A 14327-nucleotide genomic window follows, 5' to 3' on the forward strand; every position below is an offset into this window, starting at 1 on the left:
AGGGAGTGGGGAGTGGGGAGTGAGGGGGGAGAGTGGGATTAGACTGGGTGGGATATTAAAGGGAGTGAGGGGGAGAGTGGGATTAGACTGGGTGGGATATTAAAGGGAGTGAGGGGGAGAGTGGGATTAGACTGGGTGGGATATTAAAGGGAGTGAGGGGGGAGAGTGGGATTAGACTGGGTGGGATATTAAAGGGAGTGGGGAGTGAGGGGGAGAGTGGGATTAGACTGGGTGGGATATTAAAGGGAGTGGGGAGTGAGGGACGAGAGTGGGATTAGACTGGTTGGGATATATACAGTGAGTGGGGAGTGAGGGGGGAGAGTGGGATTAGACTGGGTGGGATATTAAAGGGAGTGGGGAGTGAGGGGGGAGAGTGGGATTAGACTGGGTGGGATATTAAAGGGAGTGGGGAGTGAGGGACGAGAGTGGGATTAGACTGGTTGGGATATATACAGTGAGTGGGGAGTGAGGGGGGAGAGTGGGATTAGACTGGGTGGGATATTAAAGGGAGTGGGGAGTGAGGGGGGAGAGTGGGATTAGAATGGGTGGGATATTAAAGGGAGTGGGTTGTGACGGGGAGAGTGGGATTAGACTGGGTGGGATATTAAAGGGAGTGAAGTGTGAGGGGGGAGAGTGGGATTAGACTGGGTGGGATATTAAAGGGAGTGAGGTGTGAGGGGGAGAGTGGGATTAGACTGGGTGGGATATTAAAGGGAGTGAGGGGGGATAGTGGGATTAGTCTGGGTGGGATATTAAAGGGAGTGAGGGGGGAGAGTGGGATTAGACTGGGTGGGATATTAAAGGGAGTGAGGGGGGAGAGTGGGATTAGTCTGGGTGGGATATTAAAGGGAGGGAGTGGGAGAGTGGGATTAGACTGGGTGGGATATTAAAGGGAGGGAGGGGGGAGAGTGGGATTAGACTGGGTGGGATATTAAAGGGAGTGGGGTGTGAGGGGGGAGAGTGGGATTAGACTGGGTGGGATATTAAAGGGAGGGAGGGGGGTGAGTGGGATTAGACTGGGTGGGATATTAAAGGGAGGGAGGGGGGAGAGTGGGATTAGACTGGGTGGGATATTAACGGGAGGGATGGGGGAGAGTGGGATTAGACTGGGTGGGATATTAAAGGGAGTGAGGGGGAGAGTGGGATTAGACTGGGTGGGATATTAAAGGGAGGGAGGGGGGAGAGTGGGATTAGACTGGGTGGGATATTAAAGGGAGTGGGGTGTGAGGGGGGAGAGTGGGATTAGTCTGGGTGGGATATTAAAGGGAGTGAGGTGTGAGGGGGGAGAGTGGGATTAGACTGGGTGGGATATTAAAGGGAGTGGGGAGTGAGGGGGGAGAGTGGGATTAGACTGAGTGGGATATTAAAGGGAGTGGGGAGTGAGGGGGGAGAGTGGGATTAGACTGGGTGGGATATTAAAGGGAGTGAGGGGGGAGAGTGGGATTAGACTGGGTGGGATATTAAAGGGAGTGAGGTGTGAGGGGGGAGAGTGGGATTAGACTGGGTGGGATATTGAAGGGAGTGGGGAGTGAGTGGGGAGAGTGGGATTAGTCTGGGTGGGATATTAAAGGGAGTGAGGGGGGAGAGTGGGATTAGACTGGGTGGGATATTAAAGGGAGTGGGGTGTGAGGGGGGAGAGTGGGATTAGTCTGGGTGGGATATTAAAGGGAGTGAGGGGGGAGAGTGGGATTAGACTGGGTGGGATATTAAAGGGAGTGGGGTGTGAGGGGGGAGAGTGGGATTAGACTGGGTGGGATATTAAACGGAGGGAGGGGGGAGAGTGGGATTAGACTGGGTGGGATATTAAAGGGAGTGAGGGGGGAGAGTGGGGTTAGACTGGGTGGGATATTAAAGGGAGTGGGGAGTGAGGGGAGAGAGTGGGATTAGACTGGGTGGGATATTAAAGGGAGGGAGGGGGGAGAGTGGGATTAGACTGGGTGGGATATTAAAGGGAGTGGGGAGTGAGGGGGGAGAGTGGGATTAGACTGGGTGGGATATTAAAGGGAGTGGGGAGTGAGGGGGGAGAGTGGGATTAGTCTGGGTGGGATATTAAAGGGAGTGAGGGGGGAGAGTGGGATTAGACTGGGTGGGATATTAAAGGGAGTGGGGTGTGAGGGGGGAGAGTGGGATTAGTCTGGGTGGGATATTAAAGGGAGTGGGGAGTGAGGGGGGAGAGTGGGATTAGACTGGGTGGGATATTAAACGGAGGGAGGGGGGAGAGTGGGATTAGACTGGGTGGGATATTAAAGGGAGTGAGGGGGGAGAGTGGGGTTAGACTGGGTGGGATATTAAAGGGAGTGGGGAGTGAGGGGGAGAGTGGGATTAGTCTGGGTGGGATATTAAAGGGAGTGAGGGGGGAGAGTGGGATTAGTCTGGGTGGGATATTAAAGGGAGTGAGGTGTGAGAGTGGGATTAGTCTGGGTGGGATATTAAAGGGAGTGGGGAGTGAGGGGGGAGAGTGGGATTAGACTGGGTGGGATATTAAAGGGAGTGGGGAGTGAGGGGGGAGAGTGGGATTAGTCTGGGTGGGATATTAAAGGGAGTGGGGAGTGAGGGGGGAGAGTGGGATTAGACTGGGTGGGATATTAAAGGGAGTGAGGGGGGAGAGTGGGATTAGACTGGGTGGGATATTAAAGGGAGTGAGGGGGGAGAGTGGGATTAGACTGGGTGGGATATTAAAGGGAGTGGGGAGTGAGGGGGGAGAGTGGGATTAGTCTGGGTGGGATATTAAAGGGAGTGGGGAGTGAGGGGGTAGAGTGGGATTAGACTGGGTGGGATATTAAAGGGAGTGGGGAGTGAGGGGGGAGAGTGGGATTAGACTGAGTGGGATATTAAAGGGAGGGGGGAGTGAGGGGGGAGAGTGGGATTAGACTGGGTGGGATATTAAAGGGAGTGAGGGGGGAGAGTGGGATTAGACTGGGTGGGATATTAAAGGGAGTGGGGGGGGAGAGTGGGATTAGACTGGGTGGGATATTAAAGGGAGTGGGGGGGGAGAGTGGGATTAGACTGGGTGGGATATTAAAGGGAGGGAGGGGGGAGAGTGGGATTAGACTGGGTGGGATATTAAAGGGAGTGGGGAGTGAGGGGGCAGAGTGGGGTTAGACTGGGTGGGATATTAAAGGGAGTGGGGTGTGAGGGGGGAGAGTGGGATTAGACTGGGTGGGATATTAAAGGGAGGGAGGGGGAGAGTGGGATTAGACTGGGTGGGATATTAAAGGGAGTGGGGAGTGAGGGGGAGAGTGGGATTAGACTGGGTGGGATACTAACGGGAGTGGGGAGTGAGGGGGAGAGTGGGATTAGACTGGGTGGGATATTAAAGGGAGTGGGGGGGGAGATTGGGATTAGACTGGGTGGGATATTAAAGGGAGTGAGGGGGGAGAGTGGGATTAGACTGGGTGGGATATTAAAGGGAGTGAGGGGGGAGAGTGGGATTAGACTGGGTGGGATATTAAAGGGAGTGGGGAGTGAGGGGGAGAGTGGGATTAGACTGGGTGGGATATTAAAGGGAGTGAGGGGGAGAGTGGGATTAGACTGGGTGGGATATTAAAGGGAGTGGGGAGTGAGGGGGGGAGAGTGGGATTAGACTGGGTGGGATATTAAAGGGAGTGGGGAGTGAGGGGGGAGAGTGAGATTAGACTGGGTGGGATATTAAAGGGAGTGAGGGGGGAGAGTGGGATTAGACTGGGTGGGATATTAAAGGGAGTGAGGGGGGAGAGTGGGATTAGACTGGGTGGGATATTAAAGGGAGTGGGGAGTGAGGAGAGAGTGGGATTAGACTGGGTGGGATATTAAAGGGAGTGAGGGGGGAGAGTGGGATTAGACTGGGTGTGATATTAAAGGGAGTGAGGGGGGAGAGTGGGATTAGACTGGGTGGGATATTAAAGGGAGTGAGGGGGGAGAGTGGGATTAGACTGGGTGGGATATTAAAGGGAGTGAGGGGGGAGGATGGGATTAGACTGGGTGGGATATTAAAGGGAGTGAGGGGGGAGAGTGGGATTAGACTGGGTGGGATATTAAAGGGAGTGGGGAGTGAGGGGGGAGAGTGGGATTAGACTGGGTGGGATATTAAAGGGAGTGGGGAGTGAGGGGGGAGAGTGGGATTAGACTGGGTGGGATATTAAAGGGAGTGGGGAGTGAGGGAGGAGAGTGGGATTAGACTGGGTGGGATATTAAAGGGAGTGAGGGGGGAGAGTGGGATTAGACTGGGTGTGATATTAAAGGGAGTGAGGGGGGAGAGTGGGATTAGACTGGGTGGGATATTAAAGGGAGTGAGGGGGGAGAGTGGGATTAGACTGGGTGGGATATTAAAGGGAGTGAGGGGGGAGGATGGGATTAGACTGGGTGGGATATTAAAGGGAGTGAGGGGGGAGAGTGGGATTAGACTGGGTGGGATATTAAAGGGAGTGGGGAGTGAGGGGGGAGAGTGGGATTAGACTGGGTGGGATATTAAAGGGAGTGGGGAGTGAGGGGGGAGAGTGGGATTAGACTGGGTGGGATATTAAAGGGAGTGAGGGGGGAGAGTGGGATTAGACTGGGTGGGATATTAAAGGGAGTGGGGACTGAGGGGGGAGAGTGGGATTAGACTGGGTGGGATATTAAAGGGAGTGAGGGGGTAGAGTGGGATTAGACTGGGTGTGATATTAAAGGGAGGGAGGGGGGAGAGTGGGATTAGACTGGGTGGGTTATTAAAGGGAGTGGGGAGTGAGGGGGGAGAGTGGTATTAGACTGGGTGGGATATTAAAGGGAGTGAGGGGGGAGAGTGGGATTAGACTGGGTGGGATATTAAAGGGAGTGAGGGGGTAGAGTGGGATTAGACTGGGTGGGATATTAAAGGGAGTGAGGGGGTAGAGTGGGATTAGACTGGGTGGGATATTAAAGGGAGTGGGGACTGAGGGGGGAGAGTGGGATTAGACTGGGTGGGATATTAAAGGGAGTGAGGGGGGTGAGTGGGATTAGACTGGGTGGGATATTAAAGGGAGTGGGGAGTGAGGGGGGAGAGTGGGATTAGACTGGGTGGGATATTAAAGGGAGTGAGGGGGGAGAGTGGGATTAGACTGGGTGGGATATTAAAGGGAGTGAGGGGGGAGAGTGGGATTAGACTGGGTGGGATATTAAAGGGAGTGAGGGGGTAGAGTGGGATTAGACTGGGTGGGATATTAAAGGGAGTGAGGGGGTAGAGTGGGATTAGACTGGGTGGGATATTAAAGGGAGTGAGGGGGAGAGTGGGATTAGACTGGGTGGGATATTAAAGGGAGTGAGGGGGAGAGTGGGATTAGACTGGGTGGGATATTAAAGGGAGTGGGGAGTGAGGGGGGAGAGTGGGATTAGACTGGGTGGGATATTAAAGGGAGTGAGGGGGAGAGTGAGATTAGACTGGGTGGGATATTAAAGGGAGTGGGGAGTGAGGGGGGAGAGTGGGATTAGACTGGGTGGGATATTAAAGGGAGGGAGGGGGGAGAGTGGGATTAGACTGGGTGGGATATTAAAGGGAGTGAGGTGGGAGAGTGGGATTAGACTGGGTGGGATATTAAAGGGAGTGGGGAGTGAGGGGGAGGGTGGGATTAGACTGGGTGGGATATTAAAGGGAGTGAGGGGGGAGAGTGGGATTAGACTGGGTGGGATATTAAAGGGAGTGGGGAGTGAGGGGGGAGAGTGGGATTAGACTGGGTGGGATATTAAAGGGAGTGGGGAGTGAGGGGGGAGAGTGGGATTAGACTGGGTGGGATATTAAAGGGAGGGAGGGGGGAGAGTGGGATTAGACTGGGTGGGATATTAAAGGGAGTGAGGGGGGAGAGTGGGATTAGACTGGGTGGGATATTAAAGGGAGTGGGGAGTGAGGGGGGGAGAGTGGGATTAGACTGGGTGGGATATTAAAGGGAGTGAGGGGGGAGAGTGGGATTAGACTGGGTGGGATATTAAAGGGAGTGGGGAGTGAGGGGGGAGAGTGGGATTAGACTGGGTGGGATATCAAAGGGAGGGAGGGGGGAGAGTGGGATTAGACTGGGTGGGATATTAAAGGGAGTGGGGAGTGAGGGGGGAGAGTGGGATTAGACTGGGTGGGATATTAAAGGGAGTGAGGGAGGAGAGTGGGATTAGACTGGGTGGGATATTAAAGGGAGTGGGGAGTGAGGGGGGAGAGTGGGATTAGACTGGGTGGGATATTAAAGGGAGTGGGGAGTGAGGGGGGAGAGTGGGATTAGACTGGGTGGGATATTAAAGGGAGTGAGGGGGAGAGTGGGATTAGACTGGGTGGGATATTAAAGGGAGTGAGGGGGGAGAGTGGGATTAGACTGGGTGGGATATTAAAGGGAGTGGGGAGTGAGGGGGGAGAGTGGGATTAGACTGGGTGGGATATTAAAGGGAGTGGGGACTGAGGGGGGAGAGTGGGATTAGACTGGGTGGGATATTAAAGGGAGTGGGGAGTGAGGGGGAGAGTGGGATTAGACTGGGTGGGATATTAAAGGGAATGGTGAGGGAGAGTGGGATTAGACTGGGTGGGATATTAAAGGGAATGGTGAGGGAGAGTGGGATTAGACTGGGTGGGATATTAAAGGGAGTGGGGAGTGAGGGGGGAGAGTGGGATTAGTCTGGGTGGGATATTAAAGGGAGTGGGGAGTGAGGGGGGAGAGTGGGATTAGACTGGGTGGGATATTAAAGGGAGTGAGGGGGGAGAGTGGGATTAGACTGGGTGGGATATTAAAGGGAGTGAGGGGGGAGAGTGGGATTAGACTGGGTGTGATATTAAAGGGAGTGGGGAGTGAGTGGGATTAGACTGGGTGGGATATTAAAGGGAGTGGGGGGAGAGTGGGATTAGACTGGGTGGGATATTAAGGGGAGTGGGGGGAGAGTGGGATTAGACTGGGTGGGATATTAAAGGGAGTGGGGGGAGAGTGGGATTAGACTGGGTGGGATATTCACGGGAGTGGGGAGTGAGGGGGAGAGTGGGATTAGACTGTGTCGAATATTACAGGGAGCGGGGAGTGAGGTCGTTCAGGAGTTGTCGGCGAAGGCATTGTAGTTGTGCAGGCTTGCTGAGTCGAATATCCCAGCGTGGCCGTCATTGTCTCCTGTACAGTGTGTGGAGTTTGTGCCCATAATGCCAGTGTTGCCCGGGTTGGTGAAGATGCAGTCCTGCCCTGTGTGTTCGTGCCAGCCTCCATCGATGGGCTGATCATTGAGTGGACTCTGCGGCTGGAGGAAATCCGGTTAGCCTACAGTTACCACCATGGCACTGCCCGCGTGCTCAACCAGCACCCGCAGTTCCGGGACCGCGCCGAGGTGAACGAGTCCCTCCTGGGACACGGGGAGGCGTCTCTGCAGCTGAGGAACGTCTCCATTCAGGACGAGGGTACCTACGGGTGCTACGTCCGCTCGGTACTGGGAAAGCACGAGGAGACGCAGCAGTTACTGGTCGCAGGTCTGTCTCAGCCTCCAGCACGCGGTGTCTGCTGTGGGTTCACTGACCAGTCAGGCCGACCCCCACTCTGGGAGATCTGTCTGGGAGGGGGGAATGAGACACTGATCGTCAGGGTGTGAGATTTGCCCCTAGGTTGGTGAACTCTGCTGCCTGACTCGTTTCTCCTCCCGGACTGTCTCTCAGTCACACCCCTTACCCTCCTCTGTGTGTGTGTGTGTGGAGGTGTGAGTGTGAGAGAGTGTGGGTGTGTGTGTGGGTGTGTGTGTGTGGAGGTGTGAGAGTGAGTGTGTGTGAGAGAGAGTGTGGGTGTGTGTGAGAGGGTGTGGGTGTGTGGAGGTGTGAGAGTGTGTGTGTGAGAGAGAGAATGCGTGTGTGGGTGTGTGTGAGAGAGAGAGCGTGGGTGTGTGTGGGTGGGGGTGTGAGAGTGAGCGTGGGTGTGTGTGGGTGGGGGTGTGAGAGTGAGCGTCTGAGAGAGAGAGTGTGGGTGTGTGTGTGGAGGAGTGTGTGTGTGAGAGAGACTGTGGGTGTGTGTGAGAGTGGGGGTTTGTGTGTGTGGGGTGTGTGTGTGAGTGTGTGTGGGTGTGTGTGTGTGAGAGAGTGAGTGGGTGTATGTGTGTGAGAGCGTGGGTGTGTGTGAGAGCGTGGGTGTGTGAGAGAGTGTGGGTGTGTGAGTGTGTGTGGGTGTGTGTGTGGGGAGGTGGGTGTGTGTGTGTGGGGAGGTGGGTGTGTGTGTGGGGGTGTGTGTGTGTGTGAGAGTGTGTGTGAGAGAGAGTGTGGGTGTGTGAGAGAGTGTGGGTGTGTGAGAGAGTGTGGGTGTGTGAGTGTGTGTGGGTGTGTGTGTGGGGAGGTGGGTGTGTGTGTGGGGGTGTGTGTGTGTGAGAGTGTGTGAGTGTGTGTGGGTGGGTATGTGTGTGTGAGAGTGTTGGTGTGTGTGTGTGTGAGAGGGAGTGTGTGCATGTGTGAGTGTGAGTGTGCGCATGTGTGAGTGTGGGTGTGTGTGTGAGTGTGGGTGTGTGTGTGAGTGTGGGTGTGTGTGAGAGAGTGTGGGTGTGTGTGTGTGAGTGTGTGTGTTAGTGTTTGTGTGTGTGTGAGAGAGTGTGTGGGTGTGTGAGAGTGTGTGTGTATCTGTGTGTGCACGAGAGAGTGGGAGTGTGAGTGTGTGTATGTCTGTTTGCATGTGTGTGAGAGAGTGTGAGTGTGTATGCATGTGTGTGTGAGCGTGTGGCTGTGTGTGAGAGAGTGTGGGGGTATGTGTGAGAGTGTGGGTGTGTGTGTGATTGTGAGAGTGTGTGTGGGTGTTTGTGTGAGTGTGTGAGAGGGTGTGTGTGCATGTGTGTGTGTGAGTGAGTTTGCGTGTGAGTGTGTGTCTGTGTTTGCATGTGTGTGTGTGAGTGAGTTTGCGTGTGAGTGTGCTTCTGTGTGTGTGAGAGTGTGGGGGTGTGTGTGTGTGAGTGAGTTTGCATATGAGTGTGTGTCTGTGTGAGTGAGTGTGAATGAGTGTGTTTGTGTGTGTGAGAGAGTTTGTGTGTGTGTGTCTCATCAGATTGACAGATAACTGCCATTACAAATAGACACAGATGTATAGACAGAGTGAGAAAGACATGTCATGTGAGAGACAGACCGAGAGAGAGAGAGAGATAAAGAGACAGGAGGGCTATGAAACAGACATAGAGAGAGGGAGGCACTCAGTTTTCCTCTCTCCCTGCCTTGACGTGTTTCTCTCTATGTCTCTTCCTTGTTGCATTTCTCTCTCTGTTTGCCTCTTTCTTTGTCCATGTCACTCTCTCTCTCTGTCTCCCTCGGTCTGTCTCTCACTCGGTATGTCTTTCTCTCACTCTCTCTCTCTGTCTCTCACTCGGTATGTCTCTCTCTCTCTCTGTCTCTGTCGGTATGTCTCTCTCTCTCTCACTCTCTCTCTCATATATAATATATATAATGGCAGTTATCTGCCAATCTGTTGAAAGACGTTAGTTCAGTTGGTGCTACTCAGTTAAACTGTGACCCTCTGCAGACTCTGTGTAACACACACACACACACACACCTTGCCTTCGTACGTACTCTTTGTGTTCTCTTATGTGTGAAGAGAGAGAGAGGGTTCAGAAGAGACTTACTGGGCTGTTTCTGGGAATGGAGGGTTTGAGCTACAGGGAGAGGCTGGGGCTGTTTTCCCTGGAGAGTCGGAGGCTGAGGGGTGACCTTATAGAGGTTTACAAAATCATGAGGGACATGGATAGGATAAATAGACAAAGTCTTTTCCCTGGGGTGGGGGAGTCCAGAACTAGAGGGGCATAGGTTTAGGGTGAGAGGGGAAAGATATAAAAGGGACCTAAGGGGCAACTTTTTCACCCAGAGGGTGGTACGTGTATGGAATGAGCTGCCAGAGGATGTGGTGGAGGCTGGTACAATTACAGCATTTAAGAGGCATCTGGATGGGTATATGAATAGGAAGGGTTTGGGGGGATATGGGCCGGGTGCTGGCAGGTGGGACTAGATTGGGTTGGGACATCTGGGTGGGCATGGACGGGTTGGGCCGAAGGGTCTGTTTCCCGTGCTGTACGTCTCTGTGACTCAAAGCGAGAACAATCCTCCCTCAGAGTAGGAGACCAAAACGGTGCCCAGTCCTCAAGGGAGCGGCCCTCACCAAGGCCCCGAGTAACTGCAGGCTGGACCTCCTTACTCCGACACTCAAATCCTCTCGCTCTGCAGGCCAGCCTGGCGTTGGCTTTCCTGGCCAACCCGCGTGCCAACCTTCAGCCCAACTGTGCCACACCCTGGGTCTCGCTGCGTCTCACCTTCTTCCTGAACGGCCACCGTTCAGAAACCCAATCTGCCTTGCTGTTTCTTCGTCAGCAAAGTGGAGGAAGCTGGCCTACGTCCGTCCACGTGCTGTCCGCCCGTTCGACCAGCCTGTCCAAGCCGTCCTGTAGCCTCCCGCCCTCCCCCTCCTGGCGCGCTGGGTTCTGTCGGCAAATCTGAAGACGGGGGCTTTCAATTCCTCCGTCCACCTTGTTCGTGTATTTGGCTGAGACCCCAGCGCTGAACCCCCACCCCCCGCAGTAAAACCCCCAAACCCGTCACTCCCTACTGCTTGGAAAAGGTCAGAAAAATACCAGCCCATGGGACCAGGGGTGATGGTCCAACAGGTTCATTTAGGAGGGCTACAGGACCGCGGCAGAGCTGGGGGGGGGGGTGAAGTCTTCAGCCACGGGGCAGTGGGATTGGTGGGTGCGGGCATCATATTTGAAAACACAAGGTTTCGGAGCGACTCGCGTTGGCATTTGGTATTTCGTTCCCAAAGCACATCGTTTGCGGGCTGTCTGTCAACGGGGCCATAAGACCCTAAGACATAGGGGTGGAAGTAAGGCCATTCGGCCCATCCAGTCCACTCCGCCCTTCAATCATGGCTGATGGGCACTTCAACTCCACAGTTGAAGTGCCCACCAGCAGTTGGTAGATTCCTGTTTGGAAACAAGACCCAGCTTCCAAACGAGACCTCACACCAAAACTGTCTTGTCTGACCTGAGACGACACCTCTTCTATCCTGGTAAAACCTCGGTTTATCCCAGGACAGTGACTTGAAAGATATTCTGGGATTTGCATATCGATCGATTGAAACCTGTTCCCTCCCTTCGAGCTGGTTAAAGATTAATTCATTCCCAGCAGTTCTATGACCCTTTTTCCTCACCAAGTCTGTGTCTGAATTTCTCCCTCTCTCACCAGCACCCCACAAAAGATCAGCGCTCTGAAAGCTTGGGGTTTCAAATAAATCTGTCGGGCTGTGACCTGAGGACGTGCGATTTATTTTTTGATCTTGTCCAAAAACAGCCCAGCCTCCTTCCGCAAAAGGGTCTGTCTGTTTCTGTGACCCACCCAGCCATCCTTTCAAGAGGTCAGGAGGTAGGGAGGAGGGAGGATGCTGGAGATCAAGAGTCCGAAGAGCACGGCGCTGGAAAAGCACAGCAGCTCAGGGCAGCATCCGAGGAGCAGGACAGTCAACGTTTCGGGCGACAGGAATCCCGATGAAGGGCTGATGCCCGAAAGGTCGACCCTCCCGCTGCCTCGGATGCTGGCCCTGAGCTGCCCTTTACCAGCGCCTCACTCTTGCCAAAGTCGCTCAATACTCAGTCCCCGGTGTTCACCACCCTGTAACCACTGTCTCCAGACCGGCTCCAAGATTATAATGAATAGGTTTTATCCGCGCTATTAATTAATCTTCTTTGGTTCAAATACCACGCGTGTTGAAGTGAAAGGTCATTGATTTTGAGTTCTAATCGTTTCCTCTTCCCCCAGTTCCGTTAGCCACTGTTGGAATATTGCGTGCAATTCCGGTCTCCTTCCTATCGGAAAGATGTTGTGAAACTTGAAAGGGTTCAGAAAAGATTTACAAGGATGTTGCCAGGGTTGGAGGGTTTGAGCTACAGGGAGAGGCTGAACAGGCTGGGGCTGTTTTCCCTGGAGCGTCGGAGGCTGAGGGGTGACCTTATAGAGGTTTATAAAATCATGAGGGACATGGATAGGGTAAATAGGCAAAGTCTTTTCCCTGGGGTCAGGGAGACCAGAACTAGAGGGGCATAGGTTTAGGATGAGAGGGGAAAGATATAAAAGGGACCTAAGGGGGCAACTTTTACATGGGGTCACTTTGGGCTATCTGAGAGGTGTCACAGCACAGCGCATTCTAGGGGTCACACAGAGGAGTAAGTGAACGCCAGGCCGTACAAGAAAGAGGAGGCCAGGGTGCCCCTGCCATCCCACTTGCTAATCGGCCTTCTGCTTTGGGTAGCAGTGAGGGGCCAGGCAAGAGGAAGAGTGGTATTGATAAGGGATAGATTTGTGAGGACAAGAGACAGGATGTGCCCATGGCTCACACACAGGCCGCCAGGATGGCCAGCTGGCTCCGCTGTGCCATGGTGTTACAGAGCGGCTGGAGAGGGTCATCGCCCATCTTGTTACCAATGACTGAGGGAGGAAGGAGGGGGGACGGGCAGCACGGTGGGATCAGCGGTTAGCACCGCTGCCTCACGGCGCCAGAACCTGAATTCGAGGCATCTGTCCCATGTGGGAGTTTGCCCATTCTCCCCGTGTCTGCGTGGGTTTCCTCCGGGTGCTCCGGTTTTCTCCCACAGTCCAAAGATGTGCAGGTTAGGGTGGATTGGCTATGCTAAATTACCCATAGTGCTCAGGTATGTGTAGGTTAGGGTGGATTGGCCATGCTAAATTACCCCATAGTGCTCAGGTATGTGTAGGTTAGGGTGGATTGGCCATGCTAAATTACCCCATAGTGTTCAGGGATGTGTAGGTTAGGGTGGATTGGCCATGCTAAATTACCCCATAGTGTTCAGGGATGTGTAGGTTAGGGTGGATTGGACATGCTAAATTACCCCATAGTGTTCAGGGATGTGTAGGTTAGGGTGGATTGGCCATGCTAAATTATCCCATAGTGCTCAGGGATGTGTAGGTTAGGGTGGATTGGACATGCTAAATTACCCCATAGTGTTCAGGGATGTGTAGGTTAGGGTGGATTGGACATGCTAAATTACCCCATAGTGTTCAGGGATGTGTAGGTTAGGGTGGATTGGACATGCTAAATTACCCCATAGTGCTCAGGGATGTGTAGGTTAGGGTGGATTGGACATGCTAAATTACCCCATAGTGTTCAGGGATGTGTAGGTTAGGGTGGATTGGACATGCTAAATTACCCCATAGTGTTCAGGGATGTGTAGGTTAGGGTGGATTGGACATGCTAAATTACCCCATCGTGTTCAGAGATGTGTAGGTTCGGGTAGATTGGCCGTGCTAAATTACCCCATAGTGTTCAGGGATGTGTCGATTAGGGTGGATTGGCCATGCTAAATTACCCCATAGTGCTCAGGGATGTGTAGGTTAGGGTGGATTGGTCATGCTAAATTACCCCATAGTGTTCAGGGATGTGGAGGTTAGGGTGGATTGGCCATGCTAAATTACCCATAGTGTTCAGGGATGTGGAGGTTAGGGTGGATTGGCCATGCTAAATTACCCCATAGTGTTCAGGGATGTGTAGGTTAGGGTGGATTGGCCATGCTAAATTACCCATAGTGTTCAGGGATGTGCAGGTTAGGGTGGATTGGCCATGCTAAATTACCCACAGTGTTCAGGGATGTGGAGGTTAGGGTGGATTGGCCATGGTAAATTACCCCATAGTGTTCAGGGATGTGTAGGTTAGGGTGGATTGGCCATGCTAAATTACCCCATAGTGTTCAGGGATGTGCAGGTTAGGGTGGATTGGCCATGCTAAATTACCCCATAGTGTTCAGGGATGTGCAGGTTAGGGTGGATTGGCCATGCTAAATTACCCCATAGTGTTCAGGGATGTGTAGGTTAGGGTGGATTGGCCATGCTAAATTACCCCATAGTGTTCAGGGATGTGCAGGTTAGGGTGGATTGGCCATGCTAAATTACCCATAGTGTTCAGGGATGTGGAGGTTAGGGTGGATTGGCCATGCTAAATATACCCCATAGTGTTCAGGGATGTGTAGGTTAGGGTGGATTGGCCATGCTAAATTACCCATAGTGTTCAGGGATGTGGAGGTTAGGATGGTTAACTATGGAAAATATGCGGTTACAGGGATTGGGGCAAGTGCGTGGGTCTGGGTGGGATGCTCTTGGGAAGGTCGGCACAGACTCAGATGGGCTGAACAGCCACTGTCAGGGTTCTATGAGATTGAAAAGTAGGCCGTCCAAAGCGGTTCCTCCCCATCCCGGTCCCAGTGAGCGTCGAAACACAGAAACCAATCAATTGGCGACGTGGGCATCAGTTGTCTGAGGCATGGGTGCTAGTTCCCTGATACAACGTGAGAGACTGGGCTGTGTCTCAGCAAGAGCTGCAAATGCGTTGCTGGAAAAGCGCAGCAGGTCAGGCAGCATCCAAGGAGCA

General features: G+C 53.4%; 1 protein-coding gene across 2 annotated transcripts in view; it reads left to right on the forward strand.

Moving 5' to 3' along the window:
* LOC140468622 (butyrophilin-like protein 10) overlaps positions 1-14327 on the forward strand; it is a 44017-nt gene that overhangs the window by 13545 nt on the left and 16145 nt on the right. For both annotated transcript variants that reach the window (XM_072564725.1, XM_072564726.1), the window contains exon 3: positions 7076-7417. In XM_072564725.1, the coding sequence (XP_072420826.1) occupies positions 7076-7417 (342 nt within the window). The remainder of the gene's footprint in view (positions 1-7075; positions 7418-14327) is intronic.

The sequence above is a fragment of the Chiloscyllium punctatum genome, chromosome 47 (assembly GCF_047496795.1).
Source record: "Chiloscyllium punctatum isolate Juve2018m chromosome 47, sChiPun1.3, whole genome shotgun sequence".
Taxonomy (NCBI): Eukaryota; Metazoa; Chordata; class Chondrichthyes; order Orectolobiformes; family Hemiscylliidae; genus Chiloscyllium; species Chiloscyllium punctatum.